The sequence below is a fragment of the Poecilia reticulata genome, linkage group LG7 (assembly GCF_000633615.1).
Source record: "Poecilia reticulata strain Guanapo linkage group LG7, Guppy_female_1.0+MT, whole genome shotgun sequence".
In the NCBI taxonomy this organism is placed as follows: domain Eukaryota; kingdom Metazoa; phylum Chordata; class Actinopteri; order Cyprinodontiformes; family Poeciliidae; genus Poecilia; species Poecilia reticulata.
The window spans coordinates 11,929,949-11,952,866 of record NC_024337.1 but is presented as its reverse complement, the minus strand read 5'-3'; the positions used below and the strand labels follow the sequence as shown (position 1 = coordinate 11,952,866).

The 22,918-nt window shown below is 38.1% G+C and overlaps 1 protein-coding gene across 6 annotated transcripts in view; it reads right to left on the bottom strand.

Annotated features, from left to right (window-relative positions):
- The window catches only part of LOC103467235 (neural cell adhesion molecule L1-like protein), a 70,296-nt gene that overhangs the window by 27,785 nt on the left and 19,593 nt on the right, over positions 1-22,918 (bottom strand). For 5 of the 6 annotated variants that reach the window (XM_008413440.2, XM_008413435.2, XM_017305983.1 and 2 more), the window contains exons 2-16: positions 13,390-13,546; positions 12,821-12,929; positions 12,540-12,727; positions 12,322-12,444; positions 8,285-8,455; positions 8,040-8,078; positions 7,761-7,866; positions 7,084-7,265; positions 6,873-7,007; positions 5,560-5,700; positions 5,247-5,358; positions 4,203-4,366; positions 3,447-3,612; positions 199-323; positions 8-109 (exon numbers count right to left, since the gene is read on the bottom strand). In XM_008413440.2, the coding sequence (XP_008411662.1) occupies positions 8-109; positions 199-323; positions 3,447-3,612; positions 4,203-4,366; positions 5,247-5,358; positions 5,560-5,700; positions 6,873-7,007; positions 7,084-7,265; positions 7,761-7,866; positions 8,040-8,078; positions 8,285-8,455; positions 12,322-12,444; positions 12,540-12,727; positions 12,821-12,929; positions 13,390-13,471 (1,945 nt within the window). In that variant the 5' untranslated portion in view covers positions 13,472-13,546. Of the gene's footprint in view, positions 1-7; positions 110-198; positions 324-3,446; positions 3,613-4,202; positions 4,367-5,246; positions 5,359-5,559; positions 5,701-6,872; positions 7,008-7,083; positions 7,266-7,760; positions 7,867-8,039; positions 8,079-8,284; positions 8,456-12,321; positions 12,445-12,539; positions 12,728-12,820; positions 12,930-13,389; positions 13,547-18,566; positions 18,684-22,918 lie in introns of those variants that run through there. The other variant, XM_008413436.2, reaches the window with a different exon arrangement.

The window sequence follows — 22,918 nt, the reverse complement described above, 5'->3', positions numbered from 1 at the left end:
GTTTTACCTGTCACGGAGCTGTTGTGATCACTCCCTGGTATCCAGGACAGAGTTACATTCCTTGATTCCTGATCCAATATCTTTAAACTCATAGGAGCATCAGGAGTATCTGGGAATAAGCAGTAAAATCAGCACAGGAACCGAAAATTATAATTTAATTTAAATAATTTAAGGAATTTCCAATATGATATCACATACCCAGTACAGTTAGAAAGGCAGTGGCAGTATCCTGATCAAGACTTGTTCGAGCAATGCATGTATAGCTCCCCTGATCACTGATATTCAAGTCCCTAATCTGCAACTGGTCACCATCCATTTTGTACCTGCAAAAATAAGAACATTTGTTACAACACAGAAGAAAAGTTTAAAAGATATCAGAAGAACTACAGTTACCAAAAAGTGGATTTTGCAGTAATAACCAAAACAGAAGAGAAGTGTAAATGGGTTGTAGTTTAGGCATATTTACTGGCATCCATGATGAAGATGTGTAAATCAGACTTGAGATTGACACATTTTTGTTCAGTAACTTAAACTCACATCTAATCTTTAATTTTAGTACAGTTACTTGTACATGTATTCAATGAAAAGTATGCCATCTTTAGAAATGATACTTGTCATTGAAGTAGTACTGCCAAAAACTCTTCAAATTTAAATGTACTTAAGCCTTTATTCTTTATACATTATGTAAATGACATTTTTTCAAGTTGGTTGGAACATTTACTAGCATTAATTAGTAATCCACAATTTTAAGTATTGTGCATTACAATACTTAAAATTGTATTGGGGGGTTCTTTCCCCACTATAGTTACCTTGTTTGGTATCCAGAACTACCTGAAATATCAGGCAATTTCAATAAATTTGGCCTCCAGTAAACTGAAAATTAGTCATCAGTCGCAAAGAACCAAGGTCTCCCTCTGACTAATCATTTTTGGTGGATTAGACAAGATTTGCCATGGTAAATACAGTTTGCCATCAAAATCAAATATATTTTATTTCACAAATTTTAGGATAAAGAGAGAAAATTTTAGGATAGTTTAACATTATGTATATGTTTAATTTTCTAAAATGGACCCCTCTTGAAAAGGTAAAAAAAATGTGGCAAAGGGACATTGAAATGGAAATTAGAATTCATCTGGAGGTACTTATCACATTGTTTGGCCATTGTATTAGCAACGTAAAAATTTACATTTAGATCAATCATGTGTGGAGAGATGTGGAAAAATGTTCTCAGTGCATCTGGACAGAACAGATGTAGATTTCATCTTTCTGTTGCTGCACAGCACAAGCCTGCAGCAGAGTATTGGGGGTACTGTAGATAAATGAAAGAGAACATGGCCATGGACATGTAAAAAAAATAAATGTTAAGCTTAATTTTACAAGACAACTTGGATATTCTCTGATGTCGAAAAGCTGTAAATTTGCGAGAAAAATTGCCATGTTTCATTATTAAAAGCATAAATTTACAATGTTAAAATTAGGATTTCCTCTGACAATGTAAAGTAAAAAAATATATAGATCTGTGCATTTCAGACATTTGCAACAAAAAGTGACAAACCATAGCCTCTGACTGACGGTGGTTGAAGGTCCTTCAAAATTAGGAAAACCAGGTGCAGGCCTGTTATTTATTCATCTTATTTATCATTATTCTGCATCAGAAAAGGGTTTCTGACAAGGCTGCACATCGATGTCCAAATGGCCCTTGCAGCTGTTGGCGCCCTATGCAGCCATCTGTGTAGCCTATAACAGCTCTTTCTCCCTCTCTATATATTAACCAACCTGTTGAGCTGCCATCTGGGGATAAGTGTGTGACTGGCAACATAATGACTGAAATATTGGTGAATCAATAATTGTGGCACTTAAGATTTTATTAGAAATAAATACTAGAGATGTGTCGATTAGGTTTTTTCCTGCCGATACCGATTCCGATCACCCATGAGGGCCGATCACTGATACCAATCACATAATTATTATTTTTTTAATCAAAAGCACTACCGGTTACATTATGTGGAAAAAGGAACCATGAATTCACCTTAATTTAGACAAAAATATGTTTTTAATAACTTTTTCCAAGAAAAAAACAGGCATTGGGCAAATTGTACTGCTATCGGTAATACTATCTCTAACAGACTGAAAACATATGAAGGCTCGGAAGAGGCTAAATAATGCAAAGAGCCAAAATAAAACCTCTCAACATTTCCAAAAAATTCAAGTRTAAAACTTAACATTCAAAGGCAAATACAGGTTCCATTACAATAAACAATCCTGAGTTACTGAATGAAAATTTCCTGATAGCACTGCGGCGAGCTGATTACTGCTTGTTCTGATTGGCTGTTTCTGACTGAGCGGAGTAATTATGGAGAAAAGGGAGGAGGCAGAGGAGATCGATTATTTTTTCAGAGTTTATCTGTCTCATGTTAGGACAGCGAAAGCTTTAATACGTATGTAAAATGTATTTTTTTAAGTTAGATGCTGCAGCTTTAAGCAGAGGTTCGGTGTGAGAGTCACTACCAGGTGRAGCAGAAGCGGCGCTCCGTCTGTGAAATATTACTACCTGTAGCACGTAGCAGCGGTTCAACAGCAAGAGCAGAACCAGCGTCTTACATAGCAGCTTGAAGACTTAAATAATATTGCGGGTTATTTGTTTAGCTTTCTGACCGTCATGCTACTCCGGGTGAGTGTTTGTAGCTGTGTGCTACTTTATCTGCTGTCTGATCCTCCATATGTCTTTTTTACTGCAGTGAGCCTCGATGTAGCCAAACTCCGTCAAGTATGGCATTGTTTTTATGCCATATTACATTGCCGAGTTGATGCATTTTGACGTGCTTCAATTTTCCGCCGCAACACGCAAACTTCCCCATTCACTCAGTGCGTTATAGTTCCACATCGCTTAGGATTTGTTGCTGCGCGTTTGCGCAGTGTGAAGGAAAGAGGAGACCAGCTGCACAGGCAGGCTGCGAAATGAGATGCAGGTGATCGATTTGTGTGATCGGCAACAAGAGACCGTGATCGCCGATCATCGWTCATACACTTTTTCACGGAAATCGGCCGATTATGATCGGTGGCCGATCGATCGGCACACCTCTAATAAATACTACTTAACATTAGATGTTTTAGAAAGATGGAACTGCGTAAAAACATATTTGTTTACTATTAATTCATGTCATTGCACTAAAATATACATTTCTTTTAAGGGTTAGTACACATTTCTAAAAAAAAAAATAATAAAAATGTTGCTGATTCTGTGTCCAGTCCCCGGCTGAGAAAAGCAATCCCTTCATTAAAAAACGAAAGAGGAGTAAAAGGTTTTGAGTGTGAGATGCCTTTGATGTGATGATATCTGCATGTCTATGCTGTTGCTTTGACATATACTGAACAGGCTGAGCAAAAGTACTCAGAAGCTCAGCAAAAACAACCAACACAAACACAACCAAAGCAAAGGCAGTTACCTGAAACTATTCTCAGAAGAGCGAAAGATCTCCTCCCCATCCTTCCTCCAGATCACCTCAAAGGTGCCCTGCAGACTTCTGTCATATTCTGACCGGCACATCAATCGGGCCAACTTCCCACTGCTGATCTGCACATCCTGAGGAGGAGCCACAATTTTTGTTGGGTCTGAAGAAAAAAAAGCATAATTTCAGGGAGAGACAAAAAGAAAAATCTGATGACTTGAAGACAATGAAATAAACTTTTCTAACTCCAGCCTGTTTCAAATTAATTGGTACAAATCATTTAGCCAAAATTATTTAAACGCAAAAATGGGTCTCACAGTAACTGTTTCTGTCATTTGGATGATTAAGCAGTCAAATGTTAATTATCTTGCATTGTAAAAATTAGATTATGATTGTATGATGATTGTGGTAATCTTTTTTTCAGAACAAGCATTTTTTTATTAAGGCTAGTAGAAATAAGCTACCCTGTTCAAATATATTTAATAGTAACAAATACATTCTACTCTTAATTTTAAATAATAAACATGCAAGTTTTTCCATTAAGAACAACATATACAGATGATCTGCCTAACACTGCACTGTTCAGCTAATCAGCTAACCTAATCTTTAAGTACTTTACTAAATAGCTTTGCACACATACTGTAACTGTCTAAGATATGCGTATCAAATGTAACTCGAAATAAGAAATGCCTTTTGAGAAACTGTTTTTCGGTTCATTGACAAAAGATGAATGCAAAGATTTTGCTGACATACCTTTCACCTCCAGCAGAGCTGTGAGATTTGACATGCCTTCTCTGTTACTAGCCATGCAAGCATATTTCCCCGTGTCACCTTTTTCTGCGCGGATGATTTCCAAGAATTGCCCATTTTCTAAAACATGAAATCGTTCTCCTTCAACAGCTGTCCCCTCCTTGGTCCTAGATGGAAAGATTTTGAAAATATCAATCAAAGAGACTATACACGTTTGTTTTAATCTTTTTTTTATTATTTCAAACTGATTTTAGAGTTGAAAAATGTTGTGTTGGTGTAAGGTTTGTGTCCTGGGCACAGTGTCAGCTTTCTCATTTAAAGCCATAAAAGCATCAAATAAGTTCTCTGCAGAACAGAAGACGTACTGAGATTATGGAATCATTTCCAGAGAAGCAAAATAAATGTTTTTAATTGCAAACAGGTTAGTATGGAAACAAAATTGCTATGTAAATTTCATAAATTTTCTGCAATAGAATTCTTAATCGTATTTCATGTTTTGTTGTATTCTCCTGAACCTTTTAATTCCTTCCTAGTTATTGGAATGTCTTTCTTGTGTTTTCTTATACCTGCCACTGAGTCTGCAGATGAACATTTTCTGGAAAAAAAACACAAGTTGGTGATTTGTGTATTTGCTCTTTGAGCTCAATCTTTTCTCTATATGATCCCAAATGAATAAACAAATAAAGGAAAAGGAGATGGTAAGTTAATTCTAAAGGTGCATTAAATAAAAGCCTTTTCACAAGTCAGAGTTCTGCAGAAAATGCAAGTATTTCTAAGAAGACATCAACCTGAGTTGTTTGGTCCAAATATAATCACCAGAATTTACTTAGATCAATCTCAATAGAAGCTTTTTCTAAAACCAGATGTTTTTGCATCTGACATGTAAATATATTCAAATCAGAATAATTTCTTTGCTGCTTGCTGTATTAGCTTAAATATAGTCTGTTTCAGATGTAAATAAAGGGGACATGATAGAGGTTTTTATTATTTTAACACAAAAAAAGATGGAAAACCAGCCTTGTGAGAAGTATGGCAGATTGTTCTTACCAAGAAATATTGGATTGAGGAGAGCTGAAAACACTGCAGTTCATGACAATGTCCCCTCCTTCTATCACTGCATACTCTTGGAAGTCCTTTGTCAGCATAAGAGGTGCCATATCTAAGAGCACGTTGAGGGAAGAGAGATTATACTAGCTTAAATACGAGGCTATAAATAGCAGAATACATAGACCCATTCTTTAGAACCCCCTATCTAACCACATTTCCTTTGCACAGAGTATGCTAAAAGGAATAGCCCTCTGTGTTTGCAGCAAGAGACCTGGCAGGCTGCGCATGGTTGAAATCTTGCGATCTTACTCACTCATGACTAAGACATTAATGTTGGCAAGAACACTGCCATGAGGATTGGAGGCCTCGCACTGGTAGACGCCGCTGTCCTCTGGCCCGGCCTTGTGCAGCATCACAGTTTCGTCAAGCACTCGTCTGTTGTTCTCTCTGTCATCTGATAACAACAGAATGTCAAAGCCATCAGGACCAAAGACACAATTAGTTTTTTTTTCAGTAGAAAATCTGAATGTGCTTTTTTTCCCCCCTTCAAATGGATTCTTTGTACCAAAAAGCATTTTTTAATCACAAGAGAACAAATCTTTGATTAGAACATTTTCTGTAATTATCAAGAAAACAATTTTCAGTGATTATTTTTGGGATTTTGAAGTGATTTTCAGATTGAAGCTCCAACTGTAGTTTTTAATAAGAAGAAACATTTGATGACATATTTTGAGTTGCAGAATATGAAGTAATCAAATAAAGAATGCAGGACAAACTAATAATGTTGAAAATATTTTTGATATGATTTAACTATTTAAGCCATTTGCTTTTCTATAAAATGCATTCAATAATGATGCTTAACGTGGTTAGCTTTAGAAAAATAAGCTTATAAAATCAACTCTGATTCGTTAATTCATGATGCCATTTAAAATCCAAAGGTAAACAAAGTGCTGAACAGGTCAATCATGAAATACAAAGTTGACAAACAATAAAAAATCACCAGTAAAAGATATAAAAGATAAAAGAGTGACCTGATGCTCTCTGGAATTAAAAGCCAATTTGAAAAGATTTTAATTCATTTAAAGCTCCAGTAGAAATCACAGCAGCCTGGGAGCTGTGGCTGAAAAGACTCTGTCTCCCGTGGCAACAAGCCAGGTTCTGGGAACAGCCAAGAGGTTGAGATCTTAGAGTTTTACTGGGGATGTGAGGATGTAAAAGCTCAGAAAGATAAAGAGGTGACAAACCATTAAGACATTCAAAAACTAAAAGCAAGATCTTAAAATCAATTCTAAAAGGAGCAGGCAGCCAATGGAGGGAATGCATACACATGTATCTCCCCAGTCATTAATTATACATATGCTCTCTGTGGAGAAATTAAAACTGAATACCCCTTAGCGAGATGCAATGAAGACAGTACTCCATGTAAATTCAATAGTTTCACTGTACATCTAGAATCGGTATGCTTTTGCAACAAAGTCTCTCTAATCAACCCTGTACAACACTTAAAGCAGTGAAATGACACAATGAACTCCAGGTTCTGTGGTTTAAATGTTGCTGGACATGCTTTAAGTGTCCTCCTTAATGTGATGAGCAACAGAACCAAAACACCACATTATTGTTTCTGACCTTGGAGTATTTTTCCATTTTTTCTCCACGTTATCACTGGGGTTGGTTTTCCATCTACTGAGCACTTAATGAAAACGTCTGACCCGATCACAGACAGCTGGTTCTGGGGAGGCTTTGCACGCCATGTTGGTGGCTCTGGAAGATGTCAAAAAGAACTATGTTTGTCTCAGCAAAAAACAATGGGTCATTGGTTCTGTCAGTAAAGACTAACCTTCTACAATCACATCAAAGTAATGGTCTGCCTTTCCGGCTGAATTTTCAGCCATACACATGTATTTCCCCTGATCCTTTTCATCCACAGAACTGATGGTCAACAGCTTCTTAAAGTTATCCAGTTTTATCCGATCAGTTAGAGTTTCTCCCATTTTCATCCATGTTATTTTAGGAGTGGGACTACAACATAAAAGAGCAAAAATGTTAGAAAATACAACGCTAAACAAGACATAATGGTGAATATGCATGAGGTTGCTAGCAAGCTTAGGTTACTACTTTCAAACTGCTAAAATATTATTTCATACCTTCTCCAAAAGTTTAATTCATCTTGTTCATATTTTTCTTTTAATTACTGTTGTCAAGCTAAGCAGCATGCTATTTCAACAGCTGACTGCAGCCTGTCAACCCAAACAAATTTAATCCATAATAAAGCCACCCTTGTTCCATCTTATCACAAAGTCTCTGCAAAAATATTAGAACCCTTGGTGAAGAAAATTGTTTGCAGTGCACTTCCTCTCAAAGCTGTTGTCTGCAGTGACGTAATTAGACAATTGTAAATTTTTTGTTGAAAAAAAAACACTATATGAGATACCATCATAATAATGTTATCAAAATCAAAGAATCTCATACCAGCCCATGTTTACAAATGATAGTGATACAGTAAGATGAACATACTATCCTCCTGGTATACACTCAAGGTGCAGATCCTGTCCTTTCAGCATCAGCTTCTCTGTTTGGACACCAGAGGGCAGCAGTAGGCTGGGTGCTCGAACTGGTAGCGCTATGGACGGTTTGACAAACAACAATCTTCCTCATTTGTGGGCAAAATAAATCAAGTACCGCTAAAACCACACAAGCATGCTTAGAATCAGATGGCTAACAGTATATTTTAGCAAAACACAAATCAACTTTCTGATTAGATAGTCACACACCAAGTCTTTCACTGTCACTTACTGGCACTGACACTCTCAGAAGAGTTGTTCTCCGGTTCCACTGAAACAAAAAATCGTGACATTAATAGTGCTAGGGACAGATGTGCTTTGGTTTCCTAAAATGCGTTTGCCGGACTATGATTTCCGTTGGGCATAAACATGACATAACAAACCCCTCCTGCTTAGAATTAAAACCATTGAAAATGAGCAGAAACACGTCTGTAATAGTGAATTTAAAAAGAGCGTCAGGGTTTTGGTTAAACCTACATCTCTCCACCTTGACGGACAAGGGGGTTTTCTGGACAATAGTGCGTATCCTTTGGAAGGCAGCGAAGCAGCCGTAGTCCTTGCGACTGTCTTGTGGTAAGGCATAAGCAAAGTACAGGTTGCCATCGGTTCCCATGGAGACCCTCTCATCCTGCTTTATGTGCTGCAGACCTAGAAAACAGCATATCTGAATCAATAAAGACGTCAATATCAAAAATGTCTGTTTCCTGACATTTCTTTTTTGCATTTGAAAATCACTTATGAGATTTAATGACAAAGTAGAATACACAGGAGTATAATATGTGATAAATTAAATGGAAACACCCGTAAGCGATTCCTCATCTAATCGTGCTCCATGAAAGCAAATTTGTTTCACATAGATTTACAGTTCAGTGAATTATCAATCCATGAGCTGAGTTTAACAGATATAGCCATCAGCCACTTGTGGTTTTATTAGTGTGAATAAAGAAACCTTATTTAAATTTACAAATGATCTATAGACAACTTCACTAAACACAATTTCACTCAGATGCACATCATCATGGCAATGTTTTGATATTATCTAAGAAAAAAGAAAGCTCTTCAACACACAACTGTTTCACCATGCTCAGGGCATACAGTGATTGTTGTCTCTGGACACATACATGTGGCAAGTCATAGCAACACTGAAGCTGAATTTGTCCCCAAACGTTTTCATTCAGTGCATCAGTAAGCGTCTCCTCCTGAGCACTTGAAGAACTCTTGTAGTTTTTTTTTTCAGACATTCGTCTGGTTTGTCGGAGAAAGATGAGAACTTGTAAGAAGTTCAACAGAAGCAGGATTCCCCCTCCCATTGCAGGAGCACTTCAGACAAAGTCTGAGGTTACTTTTTATACAGTAAATCACTTTGTTCTTGAAGATGGCGGGACAAGACTCCAGATTGGAGATGAATTTCCGCGTCTCAAGTGGGAAGCTTTAATGCCATTCAACTTAAATGCAGCCACTACTTCACAGGGAGTCATCCAAGATGGTGCATACATTTGAAAAACCCTGGATGGCGCATTGTGTAGAAAATAAAAACGTCAACAATGGCAGATCTCAGATAATTAAACATCCACCTAATACAGCCCAGTCTGTGTTTTTCTGAAACAAATCACATCAAGCTTGTGAAATGATTATTCAGGTGTGAACAGAGGTGAAACATGCCGAGATTTGAATTATTGTGTTCATTCCTTTCGTGCACATGAACATCTGAGTGCAAGCAGCAAGAGAGAGCAAAGACATACCGAGCATATCTCTGTAATTCCAGGTACTTTACGAGTCCTTTAAGTTTGTTTTGTATCACGCTAGAAGTTTCTGACGGGTATCTGCTGAACTTACTAGCTGCTTTATCCCTCATTATCTCATTTTTTTATTATTTTGTTTTTATTTTTTGTAGATATACAACTTTATTAGGTTATTAGGATCTGAAACCAGATGTTTACATATACTACCCATAATCTTCATTTCTCTATATCTGACATTGAATCAAATGCTTATATAATTAGAGAAGTTGTTATGACTCATTTCAAAGTCAGAGCTTTAAAGACCACCAGATTGTTTAGCTGTTTTGTAAGCTGTAAGTCAAATCACCGTTCCAAACAGCATTCCTATGTGGTTTTATGGAAAATCAAAACAAGTCAGTCAAGATGTCAAGAAGAAAACTGAGGATGTCCATAGTTCTTTTCCATCCTTAAATACTATTTTCAGAACCTGCACTAGAATGCCAAGCCATTATGCCATTTAAATGTCTTTGTCCACACTGAAAGAAGAACTGGGCTGGAAGAAGCCGTTACTCCAAAGGCAACATAAAAATCCTGGTTATAATTTACAGAGGCATTACAGGACAAAGACCTTCTTTATTTTTGAGACACGTCTTGTCTGATTAATAATAATGCTAAATTGCTTCCTTGTAGGGTTGAGAAGGAGTGTGAGGTTACATGTCATTCAGTTCAGTTTATATAAACTTGTGGTGTCAACTATGTGCATACACTGACTGTGCAAAGTAATTCTGTGGAAATTTGCAAACCTTTACATGCTTACTTGCTTACTTAAAAAAAAAAAAATTCTGGCAAAAGTATCCTTTATTTGATAATAGTCAGACAGGAAAGTGTGTTGTGGCAGAGGGGGTAGGTATGTAGCAAGGTCATCAAGTTGGGACTCAAACTTGTGACGGCAAAATTAAGGCCACAGGCCTCCATATATAAGTTGTGCGTTTTACCCCTGCACCACCGCCACAACCATTTAATTAGATTTTTTTTTAAACTTACCATAAAAGAAAAAGAGTGTTTGGCTCATTGTGAATTTTTAACTAGACAGCTATTAAAGCCTAAAAGGTTCAATTGCAAAGGTTATAAACACTTGCCTAATACCTAACCACAACATTTTTTTCTAAAGGACAACAGCTCCAGTAATTTTCATTCACTGTGAATTGCTGTCTCTACCGCAATGATCACAAATACTTTGATCCCAGGGCGTAAATCCCTTCAAGATATAGACAGGTTCACGGTGTATCAGGATTTAAAAAGGTGAAAGCACACATGTTTTGCATCTATTTTGAATGGCGTATGCATGCAAATAATGTCTCTAGTCTGGAAGAATTACACACGTGCATCACTAATACAGCAGAGTAGCAAAAGTCAAAGAAGACACAAGAGTCCGTCATCTCACTGCGCTCTCTCATTGAGTTTGAGCCAGAATACAACAACACACTATTTTCAGTTTAAAGTATGGCACAGAACTGACTGCAGAGGCTGAAAAATATGTTTGTCCAGATTCGGTTCTTAAAATGCTTTTCCCAGTAAATCAACTGATCACAACTGATTCAAAATTTAGAAGGTTTTAACAAGCGTCACATGACTCTCTTATAAACAAGATGTTGGATTTCAATGATCCAACATCTGTATAAAGTCCAAAAGGCCGATCAGAATTTAAACATTTTTATTACTGTTAGGTTTAAGATGACAAACATCACCCCTTGAGCTCCTCAGACTGCCTGACTTTGAATTTTATAATATCCCAAAACTGTGAATGCTCACATACTTCCAGCTATTTGCCACACAGATGTTGGAGATAGTTTAAACACTACAGATGTAGGTCAAAAATTGGCTGAAAAGCTTTTAATAAAATGAAGGATAATAAAGTTGAAAGAGTTAAGGTTTCATAATACAATTATTATGAAACAACTAATTTCATTTAAACCAATTTCACTTTGCTTGTTTTTTCCACACCTTTGTTTTCTACAGATATATGAAACTCCTGCACATGCACAAACTTGAATTTCTATATGCAGACTTGTTTCACAGTGTGGCAATACTGAATGATTTACAACTTCAAACCCTGGAATAAGTGGTGAACATGAATATACAAACTAAAAACTTTGTATACCCATGGTACCTGAGTAAGCATCATGTAATGCCAGCATTTAGCAACACAGCCAAAAAGGAATTTGATTATGACCAAACACAGAAGAGTCAAAGCCAAAGTCATAAACAGGATTAAACTGAAAACGCCTGATGAGACTTGAAAACTGCTGTTCATAGACACTGTCCGTCCTGTCTTATTGAGTTTGAGTTAATTTACAAGCATTAAAAATGTTTGGTCTTTTAAATGTGCAGAGCTGGTAGAAACATAATTTTTAAAAAATATTACAACTATAATTGCAGCAAAAAGTGGTTGAAAAAAGTCTTGGCAAAGGGAACTGAATATAATTTTACAACACACTGCTCAGCTTTTCTTTTCACTTTAAAAATTATACAGTATTTGCTCCTGGTCTACCATTTCAAATTGTGAAAGCAAACATTGAGGTTTCTTGCCGCAAACCTCAATGTTTAGTGAAAATACTTTCACCAAATTAGAAAAAGAATTCCAGGGATATATATGTTTTTGACGTACATGGCACACCAACATTGCATCAGAAGCATAACAAAAATGTAAATAACTTGAATCTTAAAAGAAAAATATTTTTGTGAGTATTAATTTGTTTTCAACATGAGATAAAACAGGAGCATGAGGCTTACCCTGAGTCATCCAGTAGATCTGACGTGGGGCCACACCTTCTGGGGGGTTACAGTGAAGAGTAATTGGATAGCCCTCCTTAACGACAATGGGATCAAATGTTTCCTTTGGGAACTTGGGTGAAGCTAATAAATGCAAACATTGAAAGAAAAAAAAAAGATTTTATGACGATCGTGACAATTTGTTATTTTTCTGATGTTCATATGTAGCCTTTACTTACTGGAAACTACGATTTCAATCTCCTCCGTCATGGCAGTTCCCAGCTTATTGGAAGCGAAGCATCTGTATTTACCCCTGAACAGGGCAAAGTGCTTGTTGTGAAACATGAATGTCCCATTTCTGTTGTCTGTTTTGACTGTCGGGATGTTTGGCAGGTTTAGCTCCTGGCCATCTTTTATCCATGTGTATCTGTTGGAGTAAAATATGTACCCAGATTCTAACAGTGTGTTTTTACCAAGACTTCTCTGATTTATCTAATCTGTGCAAACTGCTATTACTTACTCTGGTGCTGGGTTACCCCTGGCTTCACATCTTATAGTCAGTGTATTGTCAAAAGGAAGAGCAATAACGGGACCTGCTGTATGGTTGGTTATAATTGGAGGTTGCTCCACTTTAAAATAAAAACACAAAAGGAGAAGTGTTAAATCGAAGCAGCGAGAATTAAATTGCAACTCACACATTTGTTTAGTCTGTCTGTTTTTGTTTGTTTTCAGCTGTTTCTTTCTGCTTCATGTGGTGCTGAGAGAAAAACCCTGTGTAATCTGAGCAAACGCTGACCTAAAATAGCACAGGAATGCTTGATTGCCATGTATTCATCACTTTAAAACAAGCCTTCAAACCTTTGCCACATAAACAATTTACCTTAACCTTTTCATTGTTTGCTAAGAGTTTTTAAAAGCAGTTAACATTCTTGCTCTGGAAAGGTAACAAATGTGTTTCGTCATCAAAAAGGGAATGCCATATTATAGAAATCATTCATTTCAATGAAGCGTTGTAAGACAACATGACATAGTAGGACTGTCAGCAAGAACTACTAAATATAATTTCAGTTTGCTTTGTGTCAGTCCTACCTTCGAAAGGAATATTAAGGCTTCTGGCTCCGGATGTAAAGCTCCAAAGCAGAACTAGTAGCAGATTGCCAGGCCTCCTCATGATTCTTTATGAAGAAAATCAGGAAACATGTGTGGATCAGCTGTTTTCACTTGAAATTCGCAAGACACAGTGGACCTGCAAAGGTAGAAATTGGAAAGCAGAAATCCTGTGTTGAGCAATGTGATGTATCCGGGGATGCTCACAGATTAGAGTGCAAGACTTGTTTTCCTAGGATGTGATGAGATTGTAGGTTTCGACAACATTAAAACACAAAAGCATTTGTTATCAAAGTGAAATCTGTCACATGGAGCGCAATGTTGTTGCTGTCAACATGAGACTTTGTCATCTAAGCTGCCATAATGAACCCTGGGTTTCAGGTGAGTATTTTAAACTTGATACGTTACTCTATAGAGATGACCGTCTCCATGTTTAAGGCTCTTACTTAAAGTGAGAGATGAAGTAGTTCTTACATTACCCTGGTGTGTGAACATAGTCAACAAATAAAAATTAAGGACTCTGGATTTCATTAGTCTGTTCCTGGGTTGCTTTGCTATTCTTTTTCCAGGGTTATGGTTTTATTCCTTTATTTGTTTTGCCTGAGAGCTATTCTTGTTTTGATGTAGATCCCCCATGTTTCTCTCTTACTTTAGACCGATCTATTCTTAGAGATTTTGGTTAGATAATTTTTCTCACTAAGCCAGGAAAATAGAGCACATCACACTTTACTTAACATATTTATAAAAACCTTTCTTATATTTGTACAAGTCAAAATGATAACACTTTTAGTGTTATGTACTTATTACACATGCATGTCTTCTTGCTTAACAGATATGCTAAAGTGCTGGAACATTTCGCTAAGATTTTCCAACTGGCTGATATACCTTTTAGTTGTTTGCTGTGTACATTTTTCTACTGTGGAAATTAACACGTCTATTTCTGACACCTTTAGAATAAATATGTGATCAATTGCAATGTAAAAGAAAAAACTGGTGTAATGGCACTTTAATAACCTGACCAAAACAATGCCTGTTCAATTTTGATGAACATTTTTGGTAAGGTCAATTGATTTGAGACAATTTAACACAGGAGACAACTTGTCATGCGATAACCATTTATTTGTACTGTTAAGCCGACTGGTGGTGGCATCCCCATGACATGCTTACTGTAAACTCAAAAGGAAAGGCTTAGCTGTCGTCTGCTACAATCATTAGATTCAAGATGGCAGTCTATAAATTGGACTAAGTCAGTCGGTGTTTCACAGCTTAGTTCTCAAAGCGCTGAGACTGTGGCGTCAGGGGTGCCTGTGCCAAATGGGTTCACCCTGCAGCTAATCCCACTATCAGGAGAATAAAGGCAGAGACCTCCAGCAGTCATACAGTGTAATGCAGCAGAACGGCTGCGAACTACCCCGGGCTCTACAGACAACACAATTGTTTTGGACTAGATTTGAGATTAAGCTTCTTTAATTTAGTATCAATTAAACCAAATTAAGAGATTGGGCATTATTTGCATTAGGGGGTTAGGGATTATCTATTGTGGTTTAGAATAAAAACTAATCTGGTCCAGTGTTTATTTCACAGCAATGTCATAATCTTCCCTTTATCTTAACAATTAGGCGACCCATGCAAAATTGGTTAATGCATGAAATATACAACTGTCTATTCAATTTCATAACAAGCGCGCATCTCTCTGCTTAGTGAGGTATGGATTAGGTGATCCCCTGAATCCAACTGATATGTGAAAGACTTGCGGAAAGCATTAAAGCTGTCATCAAACATTATTGAACTTAGAAAGTGTTATTTGTGTTGGTCTGAAAACCCCACATTATTGTGATGTTAATAATTTATAATTTTCTGCAAATAAACAGCTATATTTTTATTGGTAGCTTTTTCAAAAATAATTAGTTTAGAGTATAAAACAAAAACTATACTTTTACTCAAACCCATACCTATCAACCTGTGATGTCAAAACATTTTTGAACAGGTGCCAAAATGGTCAAGTTGAATGTACTGACAGGTGAAAAAAAAGTTTTTTTTTCTTTGGGTGTTTTTTGTATTGTAACCTGCTCCACAGCAAACTGAACATAAAACAGAATTATGATCTGCAAATAATTGTAGATCTGAAACAACGGAGTGGTCTTGCGTGCGTGTCGTGTTAAAAATAAAATAATTTTAATTTTCTAAATTTTGGAGGTCCAGTGTCTTTTTTTTGTCTCAGCTGTGCTGCAAGCCAAATCTGTATCATCCTTGAATGACACATAAGAGTTACACTTTAGGCACCTCTGCTATGGTAAAATTAGAAAAAAAAATTTTTGCTGTAGTATTTAAAAGATTTTGTGAATTTCTCATGTGCATTGAGAAATGAGCTGGTTAGAAGAGCTGGATGATTGCCTGATTGATCAGCCTTAGCAGGTGACCAAAACCCTAAAAATATCTAAACTTTTTTGATCACACACAAGTGTGTCCATGTTGCAGTAAAATTTGGATCCTAAGAAGAGAGACATCATTCAAAATTAGATATTTTTAGCATTAGTAAGGTGAGTATATAAAGTCAGGAAATGTAAAGGAATGTAAAAAAAAATGAGTGTAAAGGAAAACTGCATCTTCTACAACATGTTGGAAAATATCCGCGGTTCATTCAGGCTACAAGAGAGCAAGAGAGATCTGAGCTTAGAGCAGATAGAGGGATACCTGATTAGAGTGTAGGAAAGTTACTTTGTTTTATACTTTTGATTTTTCAACCTGCATGTTGGCAACTTTCTAGAAATCCAGAAAGAGTTAAAGTCGACCTTATTTTTGGTTTATAGGATGCATTATGAACCAAAAACATCTGCAGTCTCTAACATTTTGTCTTAGTTTAAAAATATAAGTAAAAGATTTGTTCTACTGGGGGACTTCAACGCTCACATGGGCAATGACGGTGAGACCTGAAGGGGCGTGGTTGGGAGGAACGCCCCCCCTCCGATCTGAACTCGAGTGGTGTTCTGTTGTTGGACTTCTGTGCTTGTCACGGATTGTCTATCACGAACACCATGTTCAAGCATAAGGGTGTCCATATGTGCACTTGGCACCAGGACACCCTAGGCCGCAGTTCGATGATCGATTTTRTCATMGTTTCATYGGATCTGCGGCCGTATGTCTTGGACACTCGGGTGAAGAGAGGTGCGGAGCTGTCCACTGACCACTACCTGGTGGTGAGTTGGCTCCGGTGGTGGGGGATGAAGCCGGTCAGACCTGGCATGCCCAAACCTGGAGAGGAGGGTTCATCGGATAGTCGAACCTTGGACTCAGGAAGAGCAGTGTGGTTTTCGTCCTGGTCGTGGAACACTGGACCAGCTCTACACCCTCAGCAGGCTCCTGGAGGGTGCATGGGAGTTCCCCCAACCAGTCTACATGTGTTTTGTGGACTTGGAGAAAGCGTTCGACCGTGTCCCTCGGGGGGCCTTGTAGGGGGATCTCCGGGAGTATGGGGTACCGGGCCCTTTGATACGGGCTGTCAGGTCCCTGTATGACCGGTGTCAGAGTCTGGTCCGSATTGCCGGCAGTAARTCGGGCTCGTTTCCAGTGAGAGTTGGACTCCGCCAAGGCTGCYCTTTGTCACCAATTCTGTTCATTACCTTCATGGACAGAATTTCTAGGCGCAGCCGAGGTGTTGATGGGATCCGTTTTGGTGGCCTTAGGATCGCATCTCTGCTTTTTGCGGATGATGTTGTCCTGTTGGCTTCATCAGATCGTGATCTGCAGCTCTCGTTGGARCGGTTCRCAGCCGAGTGTGAAGCGGCCGGGATGGGGCTCAGTGCCTCCAAATCCGAGGCCATGGTCTTGAACCAGAAAAGGGTAGAGTGYCTTCTCTGGGTCAGGGGGGTCGTCCTGCCTCAAGTGGAGGAGTTTAAGTATCTGGGGTTCTTGTTCACGAATGAGGGAAGAAGGGAGCGGGAGATCAACAGGCGGATTGGGGCAACGTCTGCCGTGAAGCAGGCGCTGTACCGGTCCGCTGTGGTGAAGAGAGAGCTGAGTCAAAAAGCGAAGCTCTCGATTTACCGGTCGATCTACGTTCCCACCCTCATCTATGGTCATGAGCTTTGGGTCATGACCGAAAGAACGAGATCAGGGATACAATCGGCCGAAATGGGTTTGCTCCGCAGGGTGGCTGAGCTCTCCCTTAGAGAAGCTTGGTCATCCGAGAGGGACTTAGAGTAGAGCCGCTGCTCCTCCACGTCGAGCCAGTTGAGGTGGCTCGGGCATCTGGTCAGGATGCCTCCTGGACGCCTCCCTGGTGAGGTGTTCCGGGCACGTCCCACCGGGAGGAGGCCTCGGGGAAGAYCCAGGACACGCTGGAGGGACTATGTCTCTCGGCTGGCCTGGGAASGCCTTGGGGTTCCCCCGGAGGAGCTGGAAGAAGTGGCTGGGGAGACGGAAGTCTGGGCCTCCCTTCTGAAGCTGCTGCCCCTGCGACCCGACCCCGGATAAGTGGCAGAAAATGGATGGATGGATCAAATCAAGCAGACTAGATCAGACCAGCAATGTCTGCAAAGCCCTTGTGAGGTAGGATCCCCACAGCCCTTAAAGACATGAAAAGTGTTGTCTTCTGCTGATGTTCAAAGCACAGCAACAACCCATGGCAGTTTTATTCACCAGCAGCAAATCTACTAATTTACTGCTGCACAATCAAAGAACATTGTGAAGAAGGCAAATTACTAGACCTGCAAACCAGCCTCTTCAAAGGTAAGCCAAACAAACCCAACACCATTCTTTTTAAAAGAATAAATCCTTGGAGTGCTGAGCAGCGTGGGGCGCCTATGTAAACACATAACAAAGCATTTGTTTTTGGAGCCAAGGGATCCATTACCTGAACACATGGCAGATCACAGTCACAAATCCGCAGGGATTGTATTACCTAAGCCATTAGTCGGCCAAAGGCATGAAGAGTGTCAGTACTACACGACTAATCCAGCCAAACACATGCTGTACACAGTGAACCCCACACCTCCTTTCTTCCTTCCGATAACAAGTCTCAGTTGAGGACACACGCAACTTCAGCACACATTCCAAATTCAAGCAGTCATAGTCTTACATGTAAATCTGCTCAAGTTCAAGGGGAGGAAACATCCTTTCAACAGAAAAATCAAAGTTTTCTTAAAGTAACCGATACTCACAGTTCTTGAGTCATTTTACATCTTCCACATTTGCCAGGGGCCCGAGGCCAACATGTCCATATAAGAGTAAAAAAACAATGAGTAGTTCACTCAAGCAACTCTTTCACTCTGTCTGTTTGAACAAACATCTCTGACTTGTCTTTCCTCTTTCACCTCACGCTGCTCCTCTCCTGCTGCACAGACACGCCTCACTCCCCACCATTCTACTCAAACTGCTAAAGAAGCGACAGGAGACTCACTGAAGTGACATATGTCGCCAAAGCCTCTCACTTGGCAGAGAAGCTCTCAAATCCCGCGACAATGACCGGGGACTAAGACTGCACAACGGGGGGGATGCTTGGATGGCGTTTAAAAAACTAATGTAAAGGAAGTACAGCCATGCCTTATGCTCTCTGTCTCATTCTTTCTGTTGATTTCCTAGATCCTTCCAATATTCCCTCCGGAAATGATGAAAGGGCATTTTAACTCAGCTTGTTCCCAGTGATTTTAATGCAATGAGTCTTACAGTCCTATTGACAAGAGGGCAAAGTCATCTGGTTCTACTGAGCCCAACATCTTTTGTGCTCTAATTTCCATGCATCAGTTTAAGTTGTGTTGATAGATGGAACATTGTGAAAAACTTTCTCAGAGAGACTGAATGCTATAGATACAAATCAAGTCTTTTCTTCTTCTTATTTTTTCTAAATGTTATTTGCAGTTAAGTGTGGCTTTTTATCTCTAGAAAAACAATTTAGTTTTCATCAGCATCTCTTTTCGAGCTTTTCCAAACAATTTATATCTGTGAAATTGGACAACCGGGTAGATCAGTTATTTTTACAAGTGCAACTTGTACAACATAATTTGTTAAATCAAATGAAGAGATAACTAAAGTAGGATTGTTTTTTTTCCTTTTGCTTTGCTTAAGTCGTAAATGAATAGTTGATCTGTGCATTAAATTTTCTATATCCAAGTATGTTTCATTTTTATTTATGACGTGGTATACAAAAAACCTTGTATCATATTTATCTTGTAGGAAAAAACTGCTGTCAAATTATATTTTCAAATTTGTGCATCAAGGCTGTAGCCCCTTGCTGGGTAATATTAAACCGAACAAACAGGACAAACCAGTGTACAAATTGAGTATCCACCCACACACTACTAACTGTGTATTTTCTCTAATAATAATAATTTAAGCCGTAATTGCTGATAACAGCTGGGTGTTATCCACTAACAGAGCCACTTTACCTTTAAATTTTGTAATAAAAAACAAGGTAGGGCTGTCCAGAGTGGGGTTGCACAACATTTGAATTGTTCTTCTACTTTATTATGGCTTCCAACTGTGACATGCTGCATTTTTAGTACTATCATCCATATCACCTGTCCACAATGAGACTCCATCAATAGACTGACTCTGTTATTTGCATGCAAAGTGTTTATTCACAACTGGAAATAACTGCAATATTGCCTTCCAAACAATCGATTGCAACATTGGTAATGTCCATACTGCAATGGTACAGACTTTACTTAGAAGTATATACAGTTAAAAGCTCTCCATTTTGGATCAGTCTGTCTTTTGAACAAGAGTCAACTTTTGTGCACACTTAAGGCTGCTAATATCCCCTTCACAATAAAGGCCTGATTTTCAAATTAAAGTGAACACTTGTCTATAGCTCATTGACAACGGGATGGCAAAATTTCATTAGCAGCCATAAACAGCTTAATATGCTGCATCACACGAGATAAATACGATTAATGTGTGAACTTTCAGTGTAGTGAGCAAATTTATAAGGAAGGCATTTGTAACCATAAATATATAAATTCACTCCCAGACATTCCCATGTAAAGGCTTACATTTTTCATGTAAATGAAAAATGGCAACTGTGCATTAAATTGTGTAAAAATGCAGCATCATTTGACATGTTATAAATTTAGACCTGCAAGTCTAAATGAAAAATACTTCCAGCCTTTTCTGCAACCCAGACTAAACTCTGTGTAACCGCTAAAGGAAAGTCTGGACATAATTACACACTTCATTTAAGACGTTTTTCACCGCATCACACAGACCTAGTTCATGTCTAATGAAGCGTGGTTTCTATGAACTCTGGAAAAAGAACTTTAAAGATTAGTCTCAAATGTAGATGCACATTAACTAAAAGCTTTCAAGGTTGTTTTCAAAAGGTACTTTTATTCTGACAAATGAAACTCGTCTGGACATAAATTCTAATTTACTGAGTATCAGTACATATGAAGTAAGACAGCATACCTAAATCAGTACACCACAGGTTTTTTGTCCTTGAAAATATGCCTCAATTGTCTATGTTGTTCTTTGGTCTAAATGTAAATCCTTTGTAAACATCAATATAGTGTTTCAGACATTTAAAACACATCTAAGAGTTATTAAATAACACCACAGGAACTGAGGCCCTCTTAACAGCTGTCAATACCTTGGCCTTGTTTATTCAGATACAATAGACATCTTTGAGTACAACTCTTCACACCAGGCATCGAAATAAATCTTGAGCGATACACCTGAGGTTACTGCTCTAAATGGAAATAAAGGACTTATCTTAATGGGCTGCTCAGCATTATTCAGCTTATTTAAAAAGAAATGAAATTAGCTTAATTGTAATGCCTCAAAAATATTTAGAATGCTTTGATATTTTTTTGCATTTTCTCACTACATATCACAAACTTTTATGTATTTTGTGAAATGGAAGAAAAATGGTACATGCTTTTCAAAACTATTTTACAAACATAAATCTAAAACGTGTGGTGTGAATTTGTAATCCTCTTTATTCTCGCTCACTGGAAATAATGCAGAACCTTCAGAAGTAACAACAGCACAACTCTGAACTATAAATCAAAGTATAGTCATAGGTGGAATGGTCTAATCAAAGTCCAGATCTAGGTGCAAATGAAAATCTGCAGCAAGACTTGAAAGTTGCTGTTCACAGACACTCTCCATCTAAGCTGAATGAACTAGAGCTGTTTCACAAAAAAAGACTGGCAAAAATTTTGGTCAAATGAACACAACCCTTTCTAGATCAGAATTTGTTTTGGAACAAATCAATAACATTTCAAGACACTTACTGTAAAAATGTTAATACATGTTTCAGTACAAATGACTCAGTGAACTGGCAACATGGAAACTGTTAGATAATGACACACACAAACCAGTACATAAGGGACGCTTGTAAAACAAATGAGAGGCATACATTTTTTGTGCATTCAAACTATGCGACAGAGTTGCCCCTCCTCCAAATCTTTGTTGTGGTATTTCTGTCCCAGCTTCCTGGGCCTCAAATATTTCCTATAAGACAATAGAAACAAATAACAAAGGAGTATTTTGTTTCTCTCTTCAATTAAAGCTTAGTAAGGACAAGTACAGTAATAATGACAGAAATCAGGATAACAAAAAAGGAGGGAAAAGCTTAACCTAAAAGATCAACAAGTAAATTTATCTGAATATGTAAAACAAAGTGAAATTTATAGCTGGGACTTTGCAGGTGGAAAGCAGAAATCATTGTTCTATCAATCATGGCAGGTCATCTAATGCTGAACCAGAAAAGAAGTCCAAATCATCGCATCCGTTTTTGATTATCTGATATGTGAATCTTGATCTTAGATAATCAAGATAAAAAATGATAAATTTCAATTTCTGGTCGATTGGCTGGTTTTCATATGTATGGAAGCTAACTACGAAGTCAGAGAGAAATCCGGATTCAATGGAAAAATGTCTTGACAAATAAAAACGGCTACGCAAGCATTAGTGACATGTCAAAAGGACTTAGCTGTTTAAAGCCAGACTTCACCTTAAACAACACTCCTTCCTTAACCTCTTCCAAAACTGTCAGTGCCCTAACATGCAGCTTATTTGTATTTCAGCACTCTATGTTCTTAGAAGAAACGCTAACCGTGCATGCCTGGAATTTGCCCAAACAACTCTCTGACACATCAAACACAAGCTTAGCAAACCTGCGTTTCCAGTATAATAAAAAAGAAACAGTAGCATAGCACATCTGCAGTGTTGACAGGCACGACAGGTTGGAGGCAAATGAACATAGTTCATACAACACAACATAAACACAGTTCAACAAAAACATATTAAAACTTACGTAGGTATGTAAAACATGACATATACTTGTTTTTAGGGTCTCCTTGTGCTCGTTTTACTAAATGTTCGTCATTTCTGAAATACTACTCCGATTCGTCCTCCTTAACCCTGATCATTCTCCCCTGGCAATCCAATTTAACAAGCACACAGATTTTTAAATGATTACTGGTTAGTTTTATGCAGAATCACTCCTTCATTGTTTATAATGAATGGCTTTCTCAGTGTGCTTTAGGTGTGTATCGGTTTGTGTGTGTGTGTG